Source organism: Lemur catta, chromosome 16, assembly GCF_020740605.2.
Source record: "Lemur catta isolate mLemCat1 chromosome 16, mLemCat1.pri, whole genome shotgun sequence".
NCBI lineage: Eukaryota > Metazoa > Chordata > Mammalia > Primates > Lemuridae > Lemur > Lemur catta.
In genome coordinates this window covers 23,700,364-23,727,960 of record NC_059143.1, presented here as the reverse complement: position 1 = coordinate 23,727,960, position 27,597 = coordinate 23,700,364, and the positions used below count along the sequence as shown (strand labels likewise).

General features: G+C 39.5%; 1 protein-coding gene across 1 annotated transcript in view; it reads left to right on the top strand.

Annotated features, from left to right (window-relative positions):
• The window catches only part of KLHL14 (kelch like family member 14), a 95,180-nt gene that overhangs the window by 49,230 nt on the left and 18,353 nt on the right, over nucleotides 1-27,597 (top strand). Inside the window, exon 3 of the mRNA XM_045527478.1 lies at nucleotides 22,269-22,358. Coding sequence (XP_045383434.1) covers nucleotides 22,269-22,358 — 90 coding nt within the window. The remainder of the gene's footprint in view (nucleotides 1-22,268; nucleotides 22,359-27,597) is intronic.

Genomic DNA, 27,597 nt, shown 5'->3' with positions numbered 1-27,597 from the left:
GCCTCTGTGTCAAGCACATGTAGTAATGATTGAAGAAATGAATGAATAGTGCCTGAACAAGAGCAGCTTAAGCAACCCTAGCAACCAATAAACTGACAGACATCAAAGTCAGTTTCTCTTCACATCTTATTCATACAGGCATCAACTTGGATGCATTACATCAAGTTGTCTGATATATATAAAATGTTATGTAGTGAGGCCTCAAAATGCTTATAGTTGTTAATAATGAGAGAAATACCCATTCATAAATTCATCATGATCTTTGACTCCTAAGTGGACTTACAGGATATAGACATACTTATAGTTCAAGTTCAAACCCTGTGGGCAAACTTTTAAAATGTAGTCTTTTCCTATAGATTATTAACCTATCATTGCAGAAAACAGGCATTATCTAAATAGCTACTGAAAGCATGTGTTTCAATCAAATTATACCACAGTATATTATAAATCCTGATGAAACTAGCAGGTAGTATTTCTACAAAATGTTCATGAAAGCTAGACTGTGCCAATATTGTGAGTATATCCTATACATCACTATAAAGATACACAAAGATTAAAAAGAGGATGGAGCTTTTCATAATGGCTACAAAATGCTGAAATTATTTTTTATAAACTCTGATTAGTGTTACAAATAGAAAGACATATGGAATTTAAAAATTGTCTTTCTGTGTAAAAGAAGCCCTCAGATTAAAATATATGACACCAAACCTAAATGGAAACCTGTATTCCAAATGCATTTTAGTCAGTAAAATACTACACCTCATCCTAACCTGTGTTTTGATGCTACTGCCCACTGATGTTTAGTATCTGGGCCCTCCTGCTAATCACAAGCAAATTAGCTTGCTCTGTGTGTCATTTACATGTTCAAAACCTTGGTTTAAATTCAGGGGGAAAAAATCACTGCCTACCTCACAAAAGGTGCCTGGGAAAGTCCTTCGTAGGCTGGAAAGCGACATACAAATGTGGTGCATTCTTATTGCACCAGACAGAGAGAGAATAATGTGAGCAAAGGCAGAATGTGACAATGCACTTTAAATTTAGGAAATTGCAAAGGCAGAATGTAACATTTCTCTTTAAATTTAGGAAATTTGGGAATTGCTGATCAGGTGTAAAGGATTATGAGAAAACCATTTGGACCCTATTCGATAGTCAGTGGGGAGTCACCAAAAATCTTTGAGCAGAGAAATAACATAATTAAATCTGTTTTTACAAAGCTAATTTAGGAAGAATTGGAAAAGGAGCGATTGGAAGCAAGTAACCATTTATTGCATAACCCGGGCAGGAGATAATAAGGGTCTGATTTACAGCAATGGCCATGAAAATGATGAAAGACTAGCAAATGTAAAACTCATACTATAAAAAAATAAATAGAGTAGGAGGTAAGAGATGGTCTGGCTTGGTAGGTCAAATTGAGTTGATGCCTTTGATCAAAAGGGAAAACCAAGAAGAGGTGCGTATATAGAGGAGGATGGAATGGGTTTAGTCTTGCCAAGTCAAGGTCTCCATATCCATCATATCCAGCCTTGTGCCCAGAACATTGTAAGCACCAGTGTTTGGTGGGTGTATCAATGAAGGATGGAAGAATTAAAGACTGAGAAATACTCAAAGGAGGTTCTTCAGAGAGGACTAGAAAATCCTGGTCCATATGACAGAGGAGAAAAGGGCAGAAATAAAAAGTCAGCATGTAAGCAAATAGCATCCTTGAGATCTAGATGGGAGAAGGAATGGAAGGGAAAGAGAACAAAGGACTCAACTCTAAGAAAGTAAGATGTGTATGCCCAATGCCTGGCATGAAGTAGCGTTCAATAAATAATTATTTGTTGAATACATGGATGAAGGAATACCAACTTTTCAGGGGTAGGTGAAGAAAGAGCAGCTGGGAGTCTTATAGTAGCCTTTTGTGTTCCTTGAAGTATTTTTCTGAATCATGGACTAATTTACAATTCAACATCTAGCTCCCATAAAGATATGTGAATGATATAGTCTAAATTTCAGGCAATTGTGAAAAATTTCTTCCCCATGTCCATTTCATTTCAACATGCTTTACTTTTAGTTCAATTTGCTTACTTAAATCTATCATCAAATTGCACTTGCAACAGATTATTCTTCCCTTAAGACTGCCCATAATTCATCAATGACAGGAATTTATAATACTTTCTCATGTACTAAAAGTGGGCCAAATAGGATCAAAATATTCAGTCCACTCACCTCATTTACTGTGGTACGATTATGATTATGTTGAGGAGAGGTTTTGAAGCTGTTAGTTCAACACCTTGCCCATCATCAGTAAAGCCCTGCAATTTGAAGAGAGAGGACATTTCAGTCTCAATCTGAGTTGGCCTTGCTCTTACAGACCCAGTCTAGACCAGCAAATGAAGACCCCAGGACAAATAAGAATACAAAAGTAAAATAAAATTAAAATTAAACTAAAGCTTTTAGGAGTCATAATGTAAAAAGCTTTTAATTTAAAAAATACTTATTTGAAAAAAAGATAAAAATATAAACTAGGTACAAAACAATATGAAAATAACAACCAATTTTAAAATACAAATTATATCAAGTGAAGGAGTAAAATTGTTAAAAGTCAAGCAAGCTAAAAACTTCTCTATTTATAATAATTTTAACTTTAATCATCCTATTCCCCCACCATAAAAAAATCAAACTTTTTTCATAACCGATACATGATCAATTTATTAATATTTGCATTTACCACCACCCTTTGGCTTTGCCCACTCTCCACAGCATTAAATAACCAAAGGACAGGCTGAAAGGGAGTAACAGAAGAAATAATAATACTGCAATAGTATATGAGCCAGACCACTGGTCACTGAATAATCACGAGTTGACTATATTTGTGAAATACAGTCATCATTTATCATTATAGTCCAAGAAATCTTGTTTCTCAGTTAATAAAAATTTTTCCCATAAAATTACTGATAAATGTCAGATGAGTGTAATTCAAAGAATGAGAACATAAAATTAGTGTCTGTTTTCAGAAGCACCATTAAGGCCTTTTAGTAATTTCACTGACTTTTTGAAATCTTCCAATTGAAGATCCACCTACGGAAATTTTTTATCTCATTACTGTTTAGTGGAAATGGACTTTGAGAAGCTCTTGTCAGCTCAAAGGCCTGATTGGTTTGAACACTGTTTTCCCCACAAAGGATGATCTCACTGACTTCTTGCTACAGTCATCTCTGACTATTAAGGATTCAGAAAGTTAACTGCTACTTGAGATGAGGAGCTGTAATTCGTAGAGGATCTAGGTTAAGATGACAAGAAAGATTAGAAGATATGTTGAAATCACTTAATCAAAAAAGATCATCCAGGCCGGGCGCGGTGGCTCACGCCTGTAATCCTAGCACTCTGGGAGGCCGAGGCGGGTGGATCACTCAAGGTCAGGAGTTCGAGACCAGCCTGAGCAAGACCCCGTCTCTACTAAAAATAGAAAGAAATTATCTGGCCAACTAAAAATATATATAGAAAAAATTAGCCGGGCATGGTGGCACATGCCTGTAGTTCCAGCTACTCGGGAGGCTGAGGCAGTAGGATCACCTGAGCCCAGGAGTTTGAGGTTGCTGTGAGCTAGACTGATGCCACGGCTCTCACTCTAGCCCAGGCAACAAAGTGAGACTCTGTCTCAAAAAAAAAAAAAAAAAAAGATCATCCATATTTAAATGTATGTGTGTTTGCAAAAAATCTGAGAGGGCACTTTAAGGGAAGGAAGAAGACATTTTTATCCTTTCACCTTTGTCATTAAAATGTTTGCTTCTTAACTTAAAGCAATTTACTATATAAAAAAGTGAATTCAATAAAAAATAAAAGATATGTTGAAGCTACTAAAGAAAAAAAAAACATCATCCATAGGTAAATGTCTATAAATACCTGAGAGACTACTTTAAGGTGAAGAAGACTTTATCCTATCAACTTCTTCTCTAAAATGTTCATTTCTTAAAGTAATTTAACATTTAAAAAAATGAATTTAATGATGTTTGACTCTTGAGTGAAATTATCCCCTAGAAAGAAAAAAAAAAAAAAAAGAGTATCACTTTTCCAACCACTTATATGCCATATGCAAGTTTACATTGAAACATGGATCAAAGTTGCTTATAAAAAGCAGTGGTAAATTTCATTTCATTACATCTCTGCTACATCAACACCACAAGACTTATCTGCAGCTCTTTCAAGATATTGGAAAATTTGACCTATTTTAAAAATCTATCTTAAACATATAGGATATCCCTGCTAAGTGTCTGTACATATGAGTTTCTAAAAGAGAAAACAAACTATCTTAAATTGCCATCAGGACTATAAAGTAGGCAGTTCAAAAGGAGGTTGCTGTGAACAAGTAGAGAAGCAGAGACAAATTTTCATCCAGCTCAAATATTTGGAATACTTAGGAAGAGTCAAGTAAAGAAAATAATTCCGATATTATTCTCCAACTCAGTGTAATCTACATCAGAAAAAAAAAAGGAGCACCAGAGTTTTAAAAGAGATCTCCCTAATTTTGGCCTCACTGTTGTTGAATTTTCCTCTTCAGTTTTTTTTTTTTTTTTTTTTGGCCTTGGAGCCCCATATCTGAGCATAGTTCTTGATGCTCTTTCTGGGGGGTAAGCGAAGAACAGTGTACACCATCTAGTGGCTCAGTTCAAAATTGCTGCAGTTAAAGAAAGGCAAGTTTGAACAGGAAGCAGCAATGGGCATCCACAGCCACGGCAATTAACAGACTCAATTCTTTTTTCAGCATTTCTCCAAGTGCCTGAGAAACACTGAAGTGGTTGCCATGAATTCCAGGGAGAAGCTCTTACAGCACATAAAAAGATTCAATCTAGGAAGTTAATTTAAATAGCCCACAGTTAAAATCCTACTTTATTTCAACTATGTATCTATAATTACCCTACTTTAATGAGAACTTTTTACTTGCCTGCTTAGTATCAGAATTAATATTACCACTGTAACACTTGGTTATATCGTGCAGTTAGCAACTTGGATGAAAGAGGAAATAGATTCTATTTGTGATCATGTGCTAAGTGAATTGCTTCTTTAAATCATTAACATCCAGGCTGTGGTTGCCAGTCTATAAACTCCTGGAGAGCCACGGAGCTCACACATGGGGTTCTTGAATCCACGGTCACAGGACACATTCTCTGTAATTGAATATATAATGCTTTCTACATACACCAAATTCACCACTGCAGTTCAAATTTAATCAGTAAAAGAGTATCACTAAATTATCAATAATTTGTTATGCAATTTTTATCAATAAATATGAGTATATCACTTTCATCCAGGAATCCGTAAAAACGTATTTACATTTATACATTTATATGTAGATTACATCAAAGATAGATTTTTAAGAAACTTTAATAGTCTTGATTTCTGCAGTCCCATGTCTAGGAATTGGTTCTAAGGAAATAATTTTTCACATGTTCAAAGATATTTGTTTCAATGCTGTTCATAACAGCGAAATATTGGAATCAACCTTAAGTGTTTGACAATTAGATATTGTTGAATAAGTATTAGTTTAGCCATACCAAAAAAGTAGCACACCACTGTTAAAAACTACTAATCAAGATTTATATTTATTAAAATGAAAATACCTTATCATATATTTCCAGGTAAAAAGAGCAGATTACAAAAGCATATATGCCATAATCCACTTATATATAATATAGTGGTGAGTAGGCAAAGAAAAAAGAAATCTAAGAGGATTTTTTTTTAATCCCAAGAGAAATAAATAATTTATTTTACCAAGCATAATAGAAAAAGAAGAGTCAACGATAACCCCAAAGTTTTTGTCCTGAGTAAGTGGCAGGAGAAAGTTGACACTGACACAAGGGAAAGGAGAGTATTTGGAGGGGGAAGCCAGGGGTTTGGCTTGGGGCCTGGGAAGTTGGAGAGCCCTATTTCATACCCAAGTGAAGCTGTATTGATATTCTTAGTCATGCAGCTGAAAGATCACCAAAGTAATGAGTGTGAATGGAGGTGAGGAAAGACTTCAAGGACAGGCTCTTGAGGGTGCCAAAGTTTGCAGATTGAGGAGGTGAGGAGGAAGCAGCAAGGAGAATGAGCAGAGAACAACCATCAGGTCAAAGGAGAATCCAGAGAGAATGGGCTCCTGGAAGAACACGTTTGAAGGCGGGATCTACTACGTCAGATGCGGCAGATAGATCACGTGAGCTGAGCACCGAGAAGTGACGTCAGCAACATGGAGGTTAATTTAACAACACCTGTTTCAGTGGAATGACAAAGCCAAAAACCTAATTGAAAAGGGTGGAAGTGAAAATGGAAGGAGAAAAACTGGAAACTTTAAGTAAAGACAAACTTATTCGAGGACTATTTATGTAAAGGGAAAAAGAGGAAGGATAGGTAGGAAGAAGAGGATATTGATTCAAGGAATGTCTTTTTTTTTTTAAGGTGAGCAATGTAACAGCATGTTTCTCTGCTGATAGGAGAGATCTCATAGAGAGGGAAAAGTTAATGATGCAAGACATGATAAAACTGCTGGAAAAAATATCCTTGAGTAGTTGAGAGGGAATAGGACCTAGCACACAAATAGAGGGCTTGAGTCTAGAAATAAGAATGGATGGTCCATCCATAGTAACAAAAGGAAAAGCACGGTGTAGGTGCATACTGACACAGATAATTTTGCAGGTATAAGGCTTAGAGCCTGTGGGAGTTCTTTTCTGTTTTCTTGGTGAAATAGAAAACAAGGTTATCAGCTAAAAGTAAGTCTGGGAGCAGATGTTAGAAAGTTGAGGAGTAAGAACAATGTGTGAAATAGTCACTTAGGACAGAGGTGAGCAAACTTTTTCTGTAAAGAGCAAAATAGTAAGTATTTTAGATTTTGAAGGCCATTAGGTCTCCGCCACAACTATTCAACTCTGCCATTGTAGCACAAAAGCAACCACAGACAATATATAAGCAGTTGGGTGTGACTATGTTCCAATGAAATTTTATTTACAAAAACAAGTGGTGGGCCAGATATGACCCATGAGCCACAGATTAACTCTTGATTTAGGAGAACAGGATAATGAATGGTCTAGGAAAACATAAAAGGAATTTCAAATGAGGCCTGTTCACATATTGGTATAAATTTCTCCAGCCACATTCAGGCATGTGAGTGCTAGCATGGGGCTGAATATTGCCAAGATATGAGTTTGCTGTGCAACTGTGAAGAATGGAGAAAGCAGCAAGAGTTGAGTGTGTATGCCAGGAAATTGTTACAAAGATGAGCTATGAAATCTAAGCTGAATCAGGGGAATTAAGGACCCAAGGGTATGAGGTATAAAGAAGGTGAAAAAGAAGCAGGCTTAATGAACTTAGGTAGGTCTTGCTTCTCACCTGTGATGCTCAGATACTCTTCCCGTGGAAAGAGCATGGTTCATTAGCTATTTTTTTTTTTTAGGAATAAGAGCTAAAGAGTCATTCAAACTTTGTTGAGTGACAGTGCATACCCTGCACCATTCTGCAGGGTAAATGTAATGTTACTCCCCATTTTACCATGAAAGGAAAGAGAATCCAAATCAATTTGGAAGTGGTATTTGAATGATAGTCTTGTTTACAGTGATACCTAGTTTCTTAGTTACTAGGATTACTCCTTTTATTACTTTTCTGCCTTTTATTACCTAAAAATTTACTTGCATATTACCTCTCCACAAATACTACATCTACCCATTGCTATATGTTAGTTAATGATCTTTTTTTTCCTTTGCTGTCCGACTCCCCTATTTTCTTTGCCTTTTACCCTTTACATGAAGCTATGTTTACTTTTTCTGGGCTGACACTTGAAGATGTTTATATTTTCGTATTTCCCCCCTAGGGACCTTTGTCTCTTTTGTTGGATGTCTACACGTTAAGATGATGGCTTTTTATTTTAGCACAGTGTACACAGGTGATGAAAGAATATTAGCAAGGTCTAAGGAGAGGGCCTATTCCCTGTTCACACAGTTCAGGCTTTACTCTCCTTTAGTCTCCTCTTTAAACCCTTCCAAGCCTCTCTCCCTAGAGCAGAAGAGTCTTTGGGATTCAGGCATCTCCACCACCTTGTTTCTTGCTATGTTTCCACTTTAAGTCCCATTGTTCCTCAAACCTCCAAACCTCCCCTACACACCAGCCCCCTAAAGCTGCCTAAGAGTTCCCCAGCCAGCATGCCTTTGTGCACACAGATGGCATTGACTCAAATTCCCCAAGCCCCTTTCCCTCTGTCCTTTGCCCACCCTTCCTTCAAGGGCCCAGCAAAAATCTGCATATAGCTATTACCTTTCAAGACAACTAAAATAAAAATTCACCCCTCTCGTGCCTCATCTTTCTCTGTATATTGAACCTCTATGCCATCACTAGCTACAGTCAGCTTTGTGTTAAATTTACATGTGCATGTAAAGTTTTCCTCCATTGGATGTCAGCCCCTGATAGAGACTATGCTTATGTTCTTTTCTGTTTCTCATGTAGCATATAGTAGGTGTGTGATATATGTTAGTTAAAAATTAAATGAAATCCCTTATCCTTCACATGCAATGTTGCTAGGAACTGATTTTAAAACACTTTAGGTATCACCAACATAACTCTTGAAAATGTGGGTACCTGCGTCACTGCGTCCTATCCATGTTTCCAGATGTGAGATCCTGTGGGAACCATATATTCCTGCCCCAATAAGCCAAAATTGTGTTTTCATTCTGTTGTATATCTAACCCACTCTTGAACAATTACATGCTTTTGTTAAGTAGTTAATATCTCTAGTGAAGGAACTTTGCTTATTTGGAGAGGTTTTGTCCGTTGTAAAATTAAACAATGTAAGAATATTTGGTGGAGGAACTAGACAAAGGGGACAATAAAAGAACTACCTTTTATATTTGTCTGTAATGAGCCTTGTGCTTTACGTTAAGTTATCTAATTTAATTGGATTCTCCCAATAGCCCTGTGAGGTAGATATTATAGTCAACATTATACTGATGAAGAAAATCAAGACTTCTCAATTCACACAGTTAAATTATATCAAACCTGGTCTGTATCACAATATACTGTCTTCTGTTTTAAAAAGCAACTTGTATACAAATCTCCAATATAGAACCAAGTAGCCACGCCCACATACTTATTGAATTACTATTGAATTACTATTTCAACTTAAACCAAATTGCTTTACTTTCTGCATTTGAAAGTTAAAATATTGTTTGCAAATAACAGAACTGCAATTCAATATAACTTAAACTATTTTGTCTTTAGTTTAACAAATACTTATTGAGCACCTCCTACGTGCAATGTACTTTTTAGGCACTAGGAAATCACTAGTGAGCAAAACAGTCCTTATCTTGCCTATGCAGTTAATATGCTAGTATAAAACAGATTATAAACAAACTCAAAAAATCTATATACTGGTAGGCATTATGAAGTATTATGGAGATCACCAAAGTGGGGTAAGGAAGCGAGAGAATGACAGGGGAGAGCTTTCTAAATGGGATCGTTAGAAAAGGACTCTATCCAGCAGACTCCTGCATTAGATGAAGGAGCAAACCAGGAAGAACACGTGAGGCAGAGAGAAAACCAAGTGCAAAGTGCCTGAATCAGGACCATGTTTGGAGTGTTGGGAAGACGGCAAAGAGGCCAGCGTGGCTGGAGCACGGTTGGTGAGGCAGAGTGGTAGGAAAGGTAGCCAGGGCCAGGCTGTATGGTTCTTGCAAGACATTCTGGAAAGTTTAATGTTTATTCCCAGGGTAATGAGAAGTAAGGAAAAGACTGAACAGAAGCAAATGTCATCATCTGCCTCAGGTTTTAGAAGGACTATTCTCAGTATTTTGTGAAGAATATGCCACAAAAGGACACGAAGGAAAGTCAGGAGACCAGGTAGGAGGCTATTGGAAAGGTCCAGAGGAGAAAGGGGATTTATTCACCCACATAACCAGGAGGGCAGGGCAGTCTGGGCCTCAGGATGGCTAAGAAACAAAATTTCAAAATCCGATCAGGATGCTTTCTCCTTTTTTCTCACCATATGAGCTCCTTCTTTTCTCAGACCTGCTTCTCCCTTGCTGCAAGCAGCCCCACGATCTGTGGTCAGGAAAGGAAGAGTCCTCCTTTCAGCTCCAGTATGCAAAGCCCTTGGAAGGGCCTGGTTGGATCATGCAACCATCTCTAGACCACTCACTCACGTGTCCACTGCTGTGCGTGTGGGCCCGGCTTTGTGGCCCAGGAATGAGGTGCCCTAATGGTAGCTAGAAGGGGCAACAGGCTGAAAAAAGTTTGCATTTCCTTTGCTTTTTGAAAGCAGAGGACCCTGTGAAGACAGTAGAAGGATGTAATGACTGGGGAGAGACTGAAGATGGCACATTGCTACCTGCCTGAGCCAAGCCCCAATAACTTCTCTTTTCTCTAGATTTCTTTGATGCAAAGCTCCTACACCATTGCATTATTCCTTCCAAATGGTCTCATATATGTCAGTGTTAGTGTTTCAAATAGGTTGCAAATTTCCTGAGGGAATAAAAAGGGCCGTAGTGTCATAGTGTCAACATGACGCTCTAGCAAATCTGATGAATGAGCTTCACATATGGGGCCAACTAAAAACCACTTGATTTTTTTCCAGCCACTGATTTTTCAAACCTTCTTTGTTGGATGTTTCATCTCGTCCTGTGGTTGGATCTTAGAAGGTTCTTGAAGCAGCCCCAGTCATTTTGGGATGTTAAAACCTCACTTTTCAAACTACATTTGAAGTTTCTCTGTCACCTGTTGTATCAGGGGTCCCCAAGACCACCCCCAGGTTCAGTGATTCATGATGAGGACCAACAGGATCATTGTGTAGCCATATTTACAGCTGTGCTTTATTACAGCAAAAAGATACACAGCAAAATCAGCAGAGGCAAAATGTGCATGGGGCAAAGTGCAGAGAAGACCCAGCCTAAGCTTGCAAAAGTCCTGTCCCTCTGGAGTCACACAGAATGCACTTATTACCTCTTCTGACAGCACGTTTGCAATACTGTGTACCGGGGAAGCTCATTCGAGATGAGGCCCAGGGTTCTTACTAGGGGCTGGTCAGGTCGGCGTCTTTTAGAACGTCCCAAAATTCCAGGCTACCAGGGAAAAAAGCATGTGTTCAGCATAAATCAACATTGCTTGTATAAACAATTTGGATACACAGAGCTACTCTTATCAGTTAAGGAACACTCCTGAAATCCAAGTTCTCAGATGGCAGCCAAAGGCCAGCTGAGCAAGCAGGCCTCTGTGTGGCAGCAGCCTCAGGCCTGCCCTGTTAACTCTTTCCTGCACACCTGTGCTGACAGGTGAGCAAGCAAGGCTGAGCCGCCCTGGAGGAAATCAGCCGACCTGAGGATTCTGGTTCCACCAAGGATGGAGCTAACGGAAGGGGAAGCAAAGAGACAAAAGCTTGTAATTGGCTGGTGTTTCTAGAACCTGGCTTTCCTGCTCTTTATTTAGGAAGCAACTGCTGTGAAGCTGTTTTGTGATGAAGTTGCCCCTATGGGTTCTATTGTGAGCCTCTTTCTGAAGACTTCCCACGGCCGCATGGGCTATCCACCACATAGCTTGTATTAGGGTCGCTTTGATTTGGCAATTAACCACCTTGTTGGGTGAAGGGGGGCCTTTTCAAGACACCTCTGGCTGAGCAAGTTTCCATAGCACCAGCCTAGCCCACAGGACAGTACTGGGTGCTGTAGCCCCACCAAATCCAGAGGGGAGGCCGCTCTACCCCAGCCCCCACCTCACGTTCCCATGACAGACAGCTCCCCCAAGCCTCTTTTCTTCAAGTGTCTCTCTGTGCCTGCCAAGCTCCAGGAGGCACGGACACATCTGACCCAAGAATTCTACTACACACTGCTTTGTCTTTGGAGTAGAGAGTGGAAGGAGCATTCTCTTCTCCTTATGTCGATGGAAAACTCACAGTATTCTCACAATCACTCTCTTGAAAATAGAAACCTATTCACTAATTGTCTTCTACACCCTTGTATACATAGTCTGAACACATGTATGTGTGCATGTGCACATGTATACACACATACAACCAGTCCAAACTAGTTTAGGGGCAACTTTTATCAAGTTCTGCATAGACAGATTGGTATACATCTTTAGATTAGCTTTAGCATTAGGGCCTCAGCCTAATTCTAAGACAGAAGAAGTGCCAAATATTCACACTCATTCATAAATATATTCATAAATGAATATTTCTTAATATTCAATGACTTTCTAGTTTTGCCAGTAAATAAAAAAATGGTGCCAAAAAGGAGAAAAGGGATTCATTGTATTACTCTACATATTTCTGTCTTCTGGCTTGCACAGCTTCAGTTCTTCACTTTTTCCCAGCAACAGAGATTGCAGAACTGTCTTGAAAGATGTTCTGGGTCCTTCTGCATTGCTATGACCATCCACCTGGGCTCATGTCCTAAGATCATACATGGACTGCGCTTTAATTTCCCTTATATATATTGGGCTGTTGACTCAGTGTAATGCTGATCTCCTGGCCCAACTGCTCCGGTAGTTACTAGACATAACACATGCACATGCACACACCACAAAATGGCCATCAGAGGACTGTATAACAAATCCTTCTGAATCTTTGCAGTGAAATATTCTTTAAAGTCAAATAAGTGCAACAGCACCAATAACACACTGAACCAGCTGGAGCAAATGCAAAGAAGGATGATCTAAAAGGAACAAAAGTGTTGCTCACAGTTCTTATAATGCTACTAACTGCTTCCAGAACATCAGGTGGCCCCACGTGTCAAGAGAGACTTCATTAGAGCAGAGGCCACGCTGCTGGATTGTCCTCAAATCAGTCCAGAAGGGAACAGGAGTAGGAGGGTGGGCTAGCTGCCTAAAAGCACAGTATAGAAAAAAGCCCATACCTTTTATTTGTACCATTTCCCCCAAATACATTTTCTTGGGCCTTAATAAAATAGTTGATCATGTAATAATATGATCAAAATATGAGAAAATTTTAGAAATTTATCTAATTCTAATAATCTGTTTTTAGGAAATAAGCTGATTAGAATAAAATTAGTATCACAGGGCCTAGTCCAAGGCCTGGCACTTAACAGGAGCTTAACAAATAATTGTTGAATCAATGTTCTTTTTCCTGCTAATGACTTTTGCTGCTGTAAGAGCTTGGGAAAATCTCTTTTCAGCCTTATGATTTAGGTTAAGCGTCACTCTCTCCCTGAAGTTTTAGTCCTTTCCTCCCTGGTGCATATACTGCTCTTCTGCTGTGCTCTGTATCCTCTTCCTCTGTTCACATGTTCTCTCTCTTTTTATGTCTCCACTGTGAGTTCTGGAATACAGGAATGGGGCCCCATTAATCTATATATGCTCAGAGTTTAACACAATAGCTAATAGGTACTCAAAATATATTTTTGAATGAAACGAATGAACAAATGAGCTGATAAACAAATGATTCGTAAACAGACCTTTTGATACCTCCTATGTTTTAAAGTGAGCCACTAGTGTTCACTTTCCAATAACGAGTACATGTAATCAGCATCAGAAAATACTTCTAATAAATCCTCTTCATATAAACCACACCCATTTTACTTCCCTTTGCCCTCAATAATTTGGGGCAACTAAAGGGCCATTATCTAAGAGAATTTAAACTTTTTAACAATTAGTTTTGTTATCCTGTTGCCATATCATCCACGTTATAAATAGCCCTGATTTTCTTGGCCTTTCTCAAGGATTTTATTTTCAAATGTTTAAATATTGTGTTGCTCTACTACCTGAATTCATTTAGAGGGTTTACTATTTTTTAAATGATACTTTCTGGGTGTAGAACAACGAAAAGCAACATTTCTGACTTTCCCAGAAAGATGTGATCACATTGTGTTGGCACTTGGGGAAAAAAAAAGTCATTAAAGTGCTAACATGTTTCATTAATGTGTCTCTGAAAAATATAACACTATATAAAACATAAAAAAAAAAACCAACTAATCTTTTAAAGAGATGGCAGCTTTCATTCCTGAAGATTTTTACTTTCCAAAAGCGAAAGTGAAACAATAACAAGTGCTAACTAGCATGCCAGGAAATATCCAAAATAAAACAGTTGATATAATAAAACAGTAATAATTTAGGAGCATGTTAGTGGAAATATTCTAATCAAAATAAACATGAGACTAAGAAGGTCAGTTTTGCTGAAATAGCTAATAGAAGTCCTATTTTAAATCACCTTAGTCTTACTGGTTATTAGCACTTCCCCAAGTTAAATGTTCAGAGCTGAAACTGTAAATCAGCAAGGATTTATAGAAAACCTTTGCCCTTGGCACAATTAGGTACTATGATAGTTCCGGAAAGAAATATATGGCCAGTCTTTGAAGAGCTTACAAACCTCCCTTGCTTAAAACTGACATGTGTGCGTGAGGTGACATCTATCCTAGAAGCCATAGAATCCTTACCTGAGGCACATTTTTTTCCCTTTCTTCTCTTTGCTTCCTTCACTTCCTACTTCCTTCACATCTTCTGGTATCCATCAGATTTTTGTATACTTCCCAAAGCTAAATCCCACGGTCTCTCTTAGCAGGCATTCACTCATGCATGCTACTGCCATTTATTGATTCGTTAATATTTCTAATTACTGTGTTAGGCATAAATGCTATAGGGATGCCAGAGTCCAGTACTATCTGCTGGGTTCTGTGCTAGACATAAAGCTATAGAAATGACACTATCTGGCCCCAAGGAGCTCGGAGATTCTTTGGGGGTGACAAGCAAAAGACAGGCAATTTTAATACCCTGTGTCATGACTGAGCAAGTGATAGAGTGAAGGCAAGCATTTGGTCCAATAGCTACACAGAGGAAGGAGTACTGAAACATCCTCATTGTCAGGAAAATGCCCCCCTAGATACAACTTTGAACTATGAAAGAGAAACAAGCTCTCTTGGTTCTTGCACAGCCTCCAAAACTTAACACATATGCGCTCTTTTCCAGATTTATACATCTTGAACTCACTTAAATAACTTCATCTCCTGTGACTATAAGAATCTGTCTCACTGTGTGCTGGACAAGCTGGGGGAGAGGGAGAAAGCTCTGGCAACCTTTGAGTTAATTCAAAACCTCTGCCAGCTCCACTGAGTTCAGACCATACAGATCTCTTAGAGGATTTAATTTTCCAGACTCACTGTCCATAATGATCAAATCATCCCCAAATATACAAAAGTTTCCATTTATCTGTAGGTTGCAGGCATTATAAACTCAAATATAACAGAAAAAAATGTAACAGAGCCTTTTCTATGTATTATTATTCAATAGTATCTGTCAAGCACCTGCTAATGTGTAGAATATTTTTCTGTGCATCTGTTTCTATCTGAAAAAATGCATTAGCTAAGTTGCTAGATCTTTGCAGAAGGACTGAATTGGTAAGATTAAACTAACTAGCAAATTTCTGAACATTTATGTTTCTCAATTGCATTTACTATAAAATTGAAGAAATTGTTTAAAAAAAAAAAACCTTTAGGATTCCATGGGAAGGAATATTCAATATTACTAAAATGGGGTATCTTTCTTTCAGGTTATATTTGTTTTCAACAGCATGTAATTGCTATCTGAATTTGCTTCAATGAGTAAATATTTCACAAATATATATTCTAGCAATACCATGCTTCCAAAATAGCAATAATTTTGCCCATTTAGACAACTCCCTAGAAAAGAATACCATAAAAGCAGAAATAATATAATTATAGATAACAAATTATATCAAGAAATCAAAATCCAACAGAAAAATGTATAAAATACAAATGGCTTTTAAATGTATAAGAATCCTCAACCTCTATCATAAATAAATGCAGATTTAGATTTTAACTAGATACCAATTGTTCATTTACCTTATTGGCAAAGATACAAATGTAAAAAGGGGTACAATGTGATGACATTCATCACAATGTAAAATGCACCCATTCTTTGGCCCAGAAATTTCACTTAGAAGAATGAATGCTACTGATAAACTCCTATGTGTGTGTGTTAGGTGTCTACAAGGACGCTCAACACAGCACTGCTTGTAAGAGCAACAAACTCCAATCCTCATCCTTTTTGTCCATCCCTGGTGTCCCCTCTGGCCAAGCCTGCATCCTCTCGTCTAGAACACAGAAGGAGCCTCCTACCTGATCTCCTTATTTTCCTTCCTCTACTCCTATAACATCAATAGTAGCCAGATGATATTTTTAAAACATAAATCAGATTATGTCATTCTACCACTTAAACCCCTCCAGCGCCTTTCCATCACGCTTAGAATAAACTCCACACTGCTTATTCTGGCTCATGAAGATGCACATACAAGCCCCTGCCTGCCTCCTGCCTTCATCCTGTGCCTCTTCAGCCCTCACCCTGCTGCTTGGGCTTCCTCTCTGCTTCTCGGGCATGGCCAACTCATTCTCATTTCTGGACCAACCACTCCAACTAGAGGAATAAGCAGACACTCTCTCTAGCACAGCGTCCCATTGCATTTCTCTTTACATGGTCTATCAGCATCTGGCTGTGTTCCCCTCTGTTATTTATTTGTCTATGTTCTTCTTCCTCCCTGTGACATAACCTCTATGAGAGCAAGGACATTGTTTGCTTTGCTCACTGCTGTATTATTAGCAACCAGAAAAGCATCTGCATGTAATGAGTGTTTAGTGAATGTTTGTGCAATAAATTAATAAATGGCCATCAGAAAGGGATGGGATAAATTATGGGATGCCTATCAAATAGAACATTGTGCAGCCACTTAAAATAATGTGGTGGAAGAGAATTTCAGTGTTCTCTTCTGACCATGCCTGCAACATTGCACTGATCTGCCCTTGGTCTCTCCCTCCACCTCATCTCAGGTCCCTTTGTACCTGGTCTTCCTGCTGTTTTTAAAACATTCCAGACCTGTGCCTCAAGGCACTTGCTATTCTTGCACCTACACCCTGCACAGCTCCTATGTTCACATCAGTCAATTCTCTACTCAAAAGTCATCTACTCAGAAAGTCCTTCCCTGACCACTATCGAAATTCACCATCTTTGTCACTCCCTCTCCCTTAACCCTGCTTTATTTATCTTCGTTGCACTTGTCATTTAGACAAAAGAGCCTACCTATTTGAGCACATGTTTATTATATGCTTCCCCTGCTTAGCACGTTCCCAGTTGCTCTTCACCATGACCTCCCAGCAACTACAGCATTGCCTGGCATGGAGTAGCAACAGAGTAAATATTTGATTAATGAAGAAATGAATGTATTTTTAAGTGCAAAACAAGCAAGATACTAAAGAGTGTGCCCATGGTATGCTTATATAATGTGTCTGGAAAGAAAACCCAAGAACACAGTAGCAGTGATATCCTCTGTGGTAGAAAACTGAAAGGCTGGGTTTCAGGAATAGGATGGAGACTTATTGGTCCTATATATCCTTTTTTAAAATTATTAATAAGAATGTATTTTTACCATGGAAGTTAATTACTTTTTCAAAACAAGAAGTTTTTTTATATTTGACAGTTTTGCAAACTTAACACATTTGAGGCCAAAAGAAAATCAAGGCCCCCATAAATGTTACATCTAAGTGATAAACATTCGACAACCATCTATTTAGCAATCCTATGTTCTTGGCAAAGCCCTGTGCAATCTCTTGTTTGAATGTTCATGAAAATTTGTGGGTTGCAAAGGATACCTAAACTTTCTGCTGGGAGAGGTTTACATTTCTTAGATATAAAATGTGGGAATGATATAAAATGTGGGAATGTGTGGATCTCTACTAGAATAAGGCCTCCATAAATACCAACGAGCCCCCTGAACGTAAGCTGGAAAAAGGGCCACAGTGACCAAGATATTTCGAACCTGCTTTCAAGGTTGAAATGTGGCCTCGCTGTTTAACAAAAACAGCAACAACAAAAAAACCCTCTTCTGATAGACTCCACCTATCCATAACTGGCTAATTTTCTCAGTGTTTTTTTCTGGCTGCATCAAATAAACGTACCCAACTTTAAGAAAACCAACTATTTGAATACCCAGATTTATAGAAAAAAATGTAAAGGCATATTTACTTGCTTGATTTAAGGATTTCTTTAAATATCAAACTAATAAACACATTTCAAACATAATTCAATATAAAAAATTATACACAAATTTCAAGAACACCATCGTTGAACACTTAGGAACTCAGTAATTACTTGCTGGTTGGATGCACATATCTATTGAAAATCAGTAGAGTGAAATGGATAAGAGTGTGGATTGGGGTCCAGATATCCTTGTGTTTGGATTCCATCTCTGCCACTCATTAGCTAGGTATGACCTTCAACAAGTGACTTCACATGTCAAGGCCTCAGTATTTCTTATAGAAATAAAATGAATGAATAATGCTACCTTTATAATAGTTATATTAAATGAAACATGTAAGTAAATGTAGGTAAATATAATATTAGTGTATTTCATTATGTACTATAATATCATATGTTAATCATATATTATATTTTATCATGTATTATAATATTATTTCTTATTCCTTCACTTAATTTCTGCTTGCCTGAATGAGAGCAAATGAATGGGAAAAACAAAACACAAGTGTTGTTATATTTTCAGAAACATACTATAGGTAAATACATCAATATAATTATGTATTTAATTTACATATACCTGTGGCACATAGTAAATGTTTACTAATGATGGTTATTATTGTAAAAAGTAACACAAAATCCCTTTAAGGTTTGACTCTCCATTTTCACATCCACAAAGACCAATTTTGTGCATGACATTCCAGGACATTTTATGGCACTGGTATAGGGAAGGTAAGAGACTCTGTGTAACTGAGATTTTTATGACCTTAAAATGATGGGAAAGCAATTAACAGGTACATAAGTTAATTGTGGCACAGATTCAGCTTGTAACAATTGCTAACATCTATTTTGTGTGTGCCGATCAGTCATTCTGCAGAGTAAATACTGTGACTTAATATCCTCTCCAAGTTTATTTTATAGTATTACCTGATTCCTACTTGCTTAATTAAAAATGTGAAATGTGGATGTTTTATTTAATTTCCCAGACTAAAATTGAATTTCGGGAGTTTGGAGGGGGAAAGGCAAAAATGGTACAAATTGCTTCACATTTAGAGATGAAACGAAGGTGCTCCCTCAGATGACTATGAATAAAAGTTTCTCCTTTTTCAGTTTTCCGGCTTTTTTTCCTTTTGTGCAAGCACTACTCGTTTGTTAATCGAGTTAACTACTCGTTAATAAAGTTGAGAATTCTTGCAAAGGGCCTTATAAACACGTGTTATTAGATTTTAAATCTGATTTGAAAGTGCCTCTCTCCTATTCCCTCTGAGTAAAGTGACCTTTTTAAATGGAGGGAAGTGGGTTTGGATGACAGTCATGATAAATGCGGTCATGTTCACTCAATAAAATAAGGCCCAGTGCATTTGAGGATAAATCAGTGAAATGTACAGCCCCACCTGTCTGTCTCCATCATTCATTTCCACTGTCACTTTCACAGTGGCTGATGGATCACAGTTGCTGTAAAATTAGACAGCCTTTAATCTCATTTCATTCTGATTAGCTTCTCTCTCCCCTTTCCCTCTAACTCACTGACTGACACGCTAAAAACTCACACTGGGCTGTATGTGAACACAGAGTACAAACCTCCTCCGCTACCTGCTTGTGAGGGCGAGGCGGCTGTCCACCTCTGGAGAAATCTGGGAGGGAGCCGGCATGTATCTGTTGTTATTTAAAAGAGAATCAATAAGTGCAGTACCCGGTGCCATTTTAAATGATTGTTTGCTCTTGCTCATTGCCCTATTTATTTTGCTTTCCTTCAGGTTTAATCAGAAGTCAAAGAAATTAGGTCTTTTGCAAAATCCAAACATTGATTGAATATAGATTTTTTTAAATAAATTTGGGAGCGTTTTACATTCAGAATCATTTCAGAGAGTTATTTGTGTATATTTATAGCCCCTCAATTCACCATAATAATTCAGAACAGACAATAATTCAGGAAGGAGAATACTGAAATGCTCAGCTAAGAAATATAGCAAACAAGGTTTGAAAACAGGGGTAAAAATGTATAAGTACATGAACATACCTTTAGGTAACCTTTAAATTAGAACTTCCTCAACCTTCTTTTCTCTTATTTTGAAGAGTTTAATAGTTAGCTTAGTGCAATAGTTTCATTTGTTTGCATAAAGCATAACAATAGGGGTAATCAAATGAAAAAGAAGCTTAAAAATAAATCATGTATTATTTTCTTCACTTAATTTCTGCTTGCATGAATGAGAGCAAATGAATGGCAAGAACAAAACACAAGTGTCATTTTGTTTTCAGAGATTATTATGAAGCTGGACTTCTGGTTAAAAAAAAAAGATAATGCAATTTTTCATTATTTATAAGATTTGGGCATTAAACTGACCAAAGGTTTAAAATAAATATTTGAAGGGTGGTGGTCATAGAATAAGTTGGTTGTACATACAGATGACAATGAATGCTGAGTAAGTTTACACTGATCGGAAGACATTATGATCAGCTAGAGTAGTGCCAGGTTGTTCACAATATAATAAGGGGTAGCCTAGTTTTGCTTTTGGTATTTTCGAACCAGCATCATAATCCAAACAATGATGAATTAACTTAAAAAAAAAAAAGACCTTTAAAACATATCAACCTTAGTTCCTCCATGAACCTGACAGATACTCTGCCCCAGTGAATTCTGAGCAGTGAAGCTTACGGGATCTGTATGGTTAAAAGCATTTCTCAAAGAGGCAAACTGAGGACTGAGGAGCTGACGGACATTCCTGAGATGACTCTCTAAGTCAAGTGACCTAGATTCATGGACCACACAAACCACTGCCCACCCAGTTTCTACATTTTCCCCCAAATCAGCGGTTTCCATACCAACACCTTGTGGATATAAGTACAAAAACAATGTAAGACTATTTACAGTAAAAATAAATAAATAAATAAATATGTTAATTAAATAATCAAAACCCCTAAAATCCTTTGGTAAGAAGCTTAAAGTATCTGATTTACTGTTTCAGAAGCTGTGTTACAAGTCTCGGAGCTATGCCCGTTTCTTATTATTTTTATTTACATATGTTAGCCAGCATAAGTGCTTTCCGAGAAAAATAAAAGATAATAAAAACAAAATGAAGTGAGAGATATATATCACCCAAAATAAATCAAGTATGAGATAGGTTCTCTCCCTCTCCCTCTCTCTCTCTCTCTCTCTGCATTGGCAAAAGAGCACAAAGTAAGAGTTGGCCCTGACTCATATTGATTTCCCACTGCACTGGTTTCTTAAGTGCTCTGTTGATCCGTGTCAAGCAATAAGTTCCCTGCCTGAACATGCACATCACCTCCCCATTTGTCCTCACCTAGATTTAAGGTGCCCATATGATGAGCTGAACAAGGACATCATTTTTCCTACTGGTGTCACTGGGCCCAAAGCACTGCATGTGATACGAGCACTAACGCTGCACACGTTTACATTTTCCATATGATATTATAGTAGCAGAGACTAACTAACACTGCACAACACAGAAGGTGACAGGAACGTCCTAGTCTGGGGCTTTGTGTCTCCCCAAAGGAAATATAAATGGGACCAAAATACAGAGAAACGTGGCTTTAGTGGGTTTCTGAACAACGCCCCCTCCTCCCAGCCACCTCATTTGGGCAGGGAGAAGGGAGAGAGGAGGATGGATATTTGTGACGTTCCTGACAGTTTTCCTCTTTGTTACAGAAGAGCTGCTAAGCAGATAGATAGAAAATGTGTGATTGTGCCGCTAATGACATTGTACAGGAAATTAAGCGTATACATTTGGAGGAGGCATTAAATCAGCAGGACCTTAATTTAAAAACTTAAAACTGTATGGAAATTCAACTTGCTCATTGCTGTGGAATAGAAAGCTTCCAAGCACCCCGAGTCTGTTTGTGGAGAGATTGCCAGCAATCCAAGTTTGGCCAGAACATCTTAATGGCTCCGAGTGTATTCAGGGTTACTTCTTCCAGGACATAACCCCAGCCCTGACCCTTGGGGAGTGTCAGTCGTTCGGAACGCCATCCCCATCGTCAGGCAGGTGAGGAGAACCTAAGAATCGAAAGCAGCGTGGCAGGTTGTTCTTGACTAATTTGTGGAATAACATTATGTAAAATTCATCAAAAGGGGCTGGGTTTGAAACCACTGGGAACACACCACTGAGCCGCTGGTGGGTAGTTTCTCTGCTGCCTGCGCAGTCTTCCTTCTGACTCGGTCTCACATTTCATACACTTCGGCGAAGCAAATAACTAGAGAGCCAAGGTAGCAAGTCCTAAGATGGAAAATTTCAGACGTCTTTGTTTTTTTTTCTTGATTCCAGTTATGCCATACAACAGCGCCCACCACTGCGTCGTGGAGGTGGAAAACTTCTTGTTCGTGCTGGGCGGAGAGGACCAATGGAATCCGAATGGTAACTATCGAGCAACTTAACCGGGGGTGCCCAACAACGATGCGTGTGATGGAGGGCGTCAGTAGCTGTCCATTTTGTAATTAGCGTGGAAAATGCAATTCTGTGCAACAGGGACAAATGAAGTAGTCAGGAAATGGGGCTGACAATTGGAGGGAGGGTCGATCCTGGAGCTAACTGGGGACATCTGTAGCGGAGCGTTCACTCATCGACTGTCTGGGGATTTGGCTTTGCAACGATGCCCCAGACCCTCTCTTTATCTATCCCCTGAGGAATGCCACAAGCATGAGCACGAACTCCCTAGAGGAAGGGAGCGAGCGGCAGCTGTTTAGAATCCTCACCACCTTCTCCACCACTTTCCTCCCATTTCATCGACACAATAGTGCAGTCGCAATAAATATTATCTCCAGTCGTACCGCACATAACTTCAGCTGAAGTCATTTTGCAGCAAGTACTCCTTGTGATTCATTCTAGTTGCTACACCTTCTCCCAGTGCTTCTTCCATAGATTATCACCAATAATGTGATTATATCCTAAATTTGTGACAAAGAGAAATTAAACCTTTTAACACACTTCCCAAGCCAAACACGAGGAGAACACGGTGCCTTGCAGAGTATGCAGAATTATCAAGATATTTTTGGAAAGCTTGCACACGAAGGAGGAGTTGCAGTTGTAGCCTTCTGTGTTACAGAGATAATTATGACTGAGAAACCATAAAACAGCTTGCAGGTACACATTTTTACTTTAAAACCCCAGAACATCCAGCTGAAATTACATATACTGCATATATTTTATTGTGAATGCTCTCTTTCAGCATCTGCACCAAGGCAAATTATAGAAAATTGTTACATCTGTTCACTCTAGAAAATCTTAAAGGAAAACAAGCCAGGCCACCCTCCAAGAACATTGCTTTTAAGAGGGAGACATTCTTTCTCAAGACCTTCAGCTTTGTTGTTTCACATTTCCCAGTGTTGGAAAGAGGACAGTTCCTAGGCTTTGTGAAAAACAGAAGCAGGAATGATATTTAATATCTTTCCTTTAACTTACTTCTGTAATGACAGATTCCATATGTTACCAGAAAACCCTGACACCCACACACACAATCCATGGTAAGCTCTTCCCTTACTGTAAGCTCTTCCCTTACTGTTCGGTTCCTCCTTCCTCAGAAGTGATTTTAACTGGATGGAGTGTTTGTGAGCAACACCCATTTGGTGCACAGCCATTGGGTGTATTTAAGGAAAGAACCTGCAGAACATTCTTTTTGAGGTCTAGATTAAAACTAAAACCTGACAAGAGAAGGCTGGAAGGTCCTGTTTTGGACTCTTAGGCTACCCTGCTTCCCAGGTGGAATAGGCCTCTGTTAAAATACCAGTCTTGGGACCACAACTCAGTTTTCAAAAAACACTGTCAACCGCCCTCTTCAGCCCTAATCAGCAACACAGAAAATCTGCTCCCTAATTTGATGGCAAAAATATGTAACCTATAACTTCTTGCTGTTCAACTTCTAATCAAAGACACATCTAATAGAATTGGGCGGGAGGGATAGGGGAGAGATTAAAGGACACATTCTTTCCTCTAGAGCAGCGGTCCCCCAAATTTTTGGCACCAGGGACCAATTTCATGCAAGACAATTATTCCCCGGACAGGGGCAGCGGGGCTGGAGCAGCAGGGTGCTGGGGGCAGCGGGTAGAGGGGGAGCTCGGGTGGTGATGTGAGCGATGGGGAGTGGCTGTAAATACAGACGAAGCTTCTCGCTTGCCCACTGCTCACCTCCTGCTGTGTGCCCTCCCGCACCCCCCAAGTTTCATGGAAGACAATTTTTCTACTGACGTGGAGGGAGGGAAGTTCTGTGGCTGAGTCCCTCACAGGCCATGGACCAGTCAGTACCGGTCCAATTCCCAGGGGGTTTGGGGACCACAGCTCTGGAGAATCAAGGCTGCGCTGTTGGACTACACTGATTTTCTTTCTCCCACCCCTGAGAGGAACAGCAATTGGGCTGAAAGCCCTCAATGAATAAGCTATGAAAAGACTATAAAAAGCACACAATTGTGTTTGCTGTGGGGATGGCCTTCACTCTCACCACTCAGCGGGCTTCATGTGAAGACCCACATGACAAATCTGCTCAGACCAAGCCACTGAGGCCGGGTGTGCTTTTGAAAATTATTACTGATGTTAGTCCTGTGGGTGAATGGTCTCTTCTCTTTGCTTTAGTCCCTAGAAGTTTCAGAATTAAATTTTTTTCTTTTTTTTATTCTTATTTCAGCATATTGTGGGAGTACAAAAGTTTAGGTTATGTATATTGCCCTTGCCCTCCCACCCCCTCCCCGAGTCAGAGCTTCAAACGTGTCCGTCCCCCAGACAGTGCGCATCGCACTCATTACGTAGGGATACACCCATCCCCTCCCCCACCCACATCTCCTTGACACCTGATCAATGTTATTCCTAAACCCAGAATTAAATTTTAGTAAAACTTTAATTAGTACATTTTAATTTTACTTTTAGGCTCAATATAGGCCTGGGAGCTCTCTCTTTCTGTAAGGTCCCTTTTTGGAATTTTGGGAGCTTCCGCATGGAAGGCGGAGTCCTCCTGTCCCTGACCTGTTTGGCATGAGAAGTCATTTTGCATAGATCTGGGTGAAGGCTGTTGGACCATTGGCTTGAGTCTCTTATCCTAAATAAAGGAGAACTGGTTACACTTTGAGGCAAGTGGGCCAGCCTGTTGGACCCCATGCCAGTCAGACTGTCACTGGCTAAAGCTTTCCCGCAGGTAGGGAATGAGGTCAGGCACTGAGGTGGCCTGTTCACCTGAGGGAACAGTCATGACCATGGGAAGCCCACACTCACAGCAGCTGGGAAATGGGTGCACCAGTCTGGCAGAGGGATCTGGGCTAGGTCCCAGGAGCATCTACCATAATCTCTTAAATATTTTCCATGTAGCTTCGTATTCCATCCATCTAGTCAACCATAGTTGACTTCTTTAGTATTAGTAATAGCATTTATGGAGTACTCGTTATTTGCCAGGGACTTTGCTAAGCACTCACCTGAATCATTTCACATAATCCTCACAACCATCCGTGAGCCATGTTTCATGACAGCTGTAGTTTTACTATGAGGAGACTAAACCTGAGAGGTTAAAGAACTTGCCAGAATACAGCTTGCAAGAAGCTGAGCTGATTCCAACCTAGGTTTGTCTGACTACTGTACTACACTGCCTTTCACATAAACGTATGTGTGTAGTTAGATATGTACAACAATTATGTTTTAGCTATTGATCTTGTGAAATTAAGTCAGTATTGGATCACAATGGAAAGTGGTTCTCACTCACAAGGAATTCCCCATTTAGAAAACTGTGAAGGAAGTCACCCATCTTAAAAATACGGGATTCTGGGCTGGGCATGGTGGCTCATGCCTGTAATCCTAGCACTCTGGGAGGCCGAGGCGGGTGGATCCTTTGAGCTAAGGAGTTCGAGACCAGCCTGAGCAAGAGCAAGATCCCGCCTCTACTAAAAATAGAAAGAAATTAGCTGTACAATTAAAAATATATAGAAAAAATTATCCAGGCATGGTGGCACATGCCTGTCGTCCCAGCACCTCGGGAGGCTGAGGAAGAAGGATTGCTTGAGCCCACGAGTTTGAGGTTGCTATGAGCTAGGCTGATGCTATGGTACTCTAGCCCAGGTAACAGAGTGAGACTCTGTCTCAAAAAAAAAAAAAAAAAAAAAAGGAAAAAGAAACATTCCTATACGTGGTGGGTAGGTTCTACATTCCTATGAACATCATTAATCTTCAGATGCATTTGGGAATGAACTTTGGAACTTGACTATCTAAGGTGATTTTTTTTTCTACAGGCAAGTGATTACAAATTCCACAAAAACTCACTTATAAATCAATGTTAGATAATCCTTCCTTGAGTTGGAGCCTCTCCATGTGAAATCCAGGTCATCCTCACCCTGTGGCACTCTTATCTCTTCCTTTGCATTCCCAGATAAAACTCAATTTGCCACTCAACCTGACCATCCAGACTCTCCCACATGATCCCTGCAACTCATGATCTCACAGCAGCAAAATCCCTATAATCCTTAAACTCTCCTCTGAATGGTTCCTTCTACTTCTTTTCTCCTAAACCTGGCTGTCTTCTGAAAGCACTGCTTTCCCAGCCACCCTTTCTAATGGGGGCTGGTATCCTCCCCTCTTCCCACACACTTCGTATTATTAGAGGCAGGTGGCTTTTCTCCTTCCTCTTGGTTGCCACTCCCAAACCCTTAAGACCCCAGGTGCTTTGAAGGCTATCTTCAGATGATATCAGCTGCTGCCTCTGCCTCTTTATGTGCAGCGATCCTCTGTTTTGCTGGTGATGCCACCTCTTTCACTTGGCCATACCACCTTCTCCCTGTCCATCATCCCCTCGTGTCCTTACTTCCCTCCTTACTGGGCTTGGACTCTATGCCTCATCCCAATAATCACTCTAGTGCGCACACCTGCAGCCCTCGTGTCTGTCTCTCTCCTCCTGGCAATACTCGTCCTGGTTAAACCCAACTCACTTCTACCTCTCCCCTGCCCCTAAGCATGGAGAAAATCACACAGCCACACTGGCTACCAGTCAACTCCACTAAATTTTCATGGTGAATGCACTCTCCCACCCTCCAAGATAACTATTTCACACCTGCTTTCTCTCTTCAAATGCCCCCTTCTCCAAATCCCCCTCACTCTCAGCTGACGGCTTTGCTTCTTAGTTCAATGAGAATGGACGCAAACAGAAAATAAACTCTTCACCTCACTACTACCAAATCTATTCAGTTATTTCTATTGCTACCCATATATTCTGTCTGCTCCAATCTAAGGTCTATTCCTCATTCCCTCTTGCCTGCTCAAGGACTTCCTAGTATTTCTGAATTTCTTAAAAAGCAACAAAGCAAACCTTCCTTCACTGCTGCATCCTCCAGCTATAATCTTTTTATTGCAAAAGTCCTGAAAAGCACTGTCTGTCCTCTTACCTCTGCTTTCTTACATCTTAGTTCCTTCTGAGTAGTCCCCATTCAGGCTTTCAGCCCCACCGGTTCACTGAAGCAACGCTTGTCAATGCCACCAACGGCCTCCATGTTGCCAAATCCCATGGTCAATTCTCAGTTGCTCACTCCCTTCTTTCTGAAACACAATTTGACTTGGCTTCCAAAATACCACGCTTTTCCTCTTATCTCTGACAGTTCCTTTCCTTTACAGGTTTTTCTTCTTCTACTCCAGT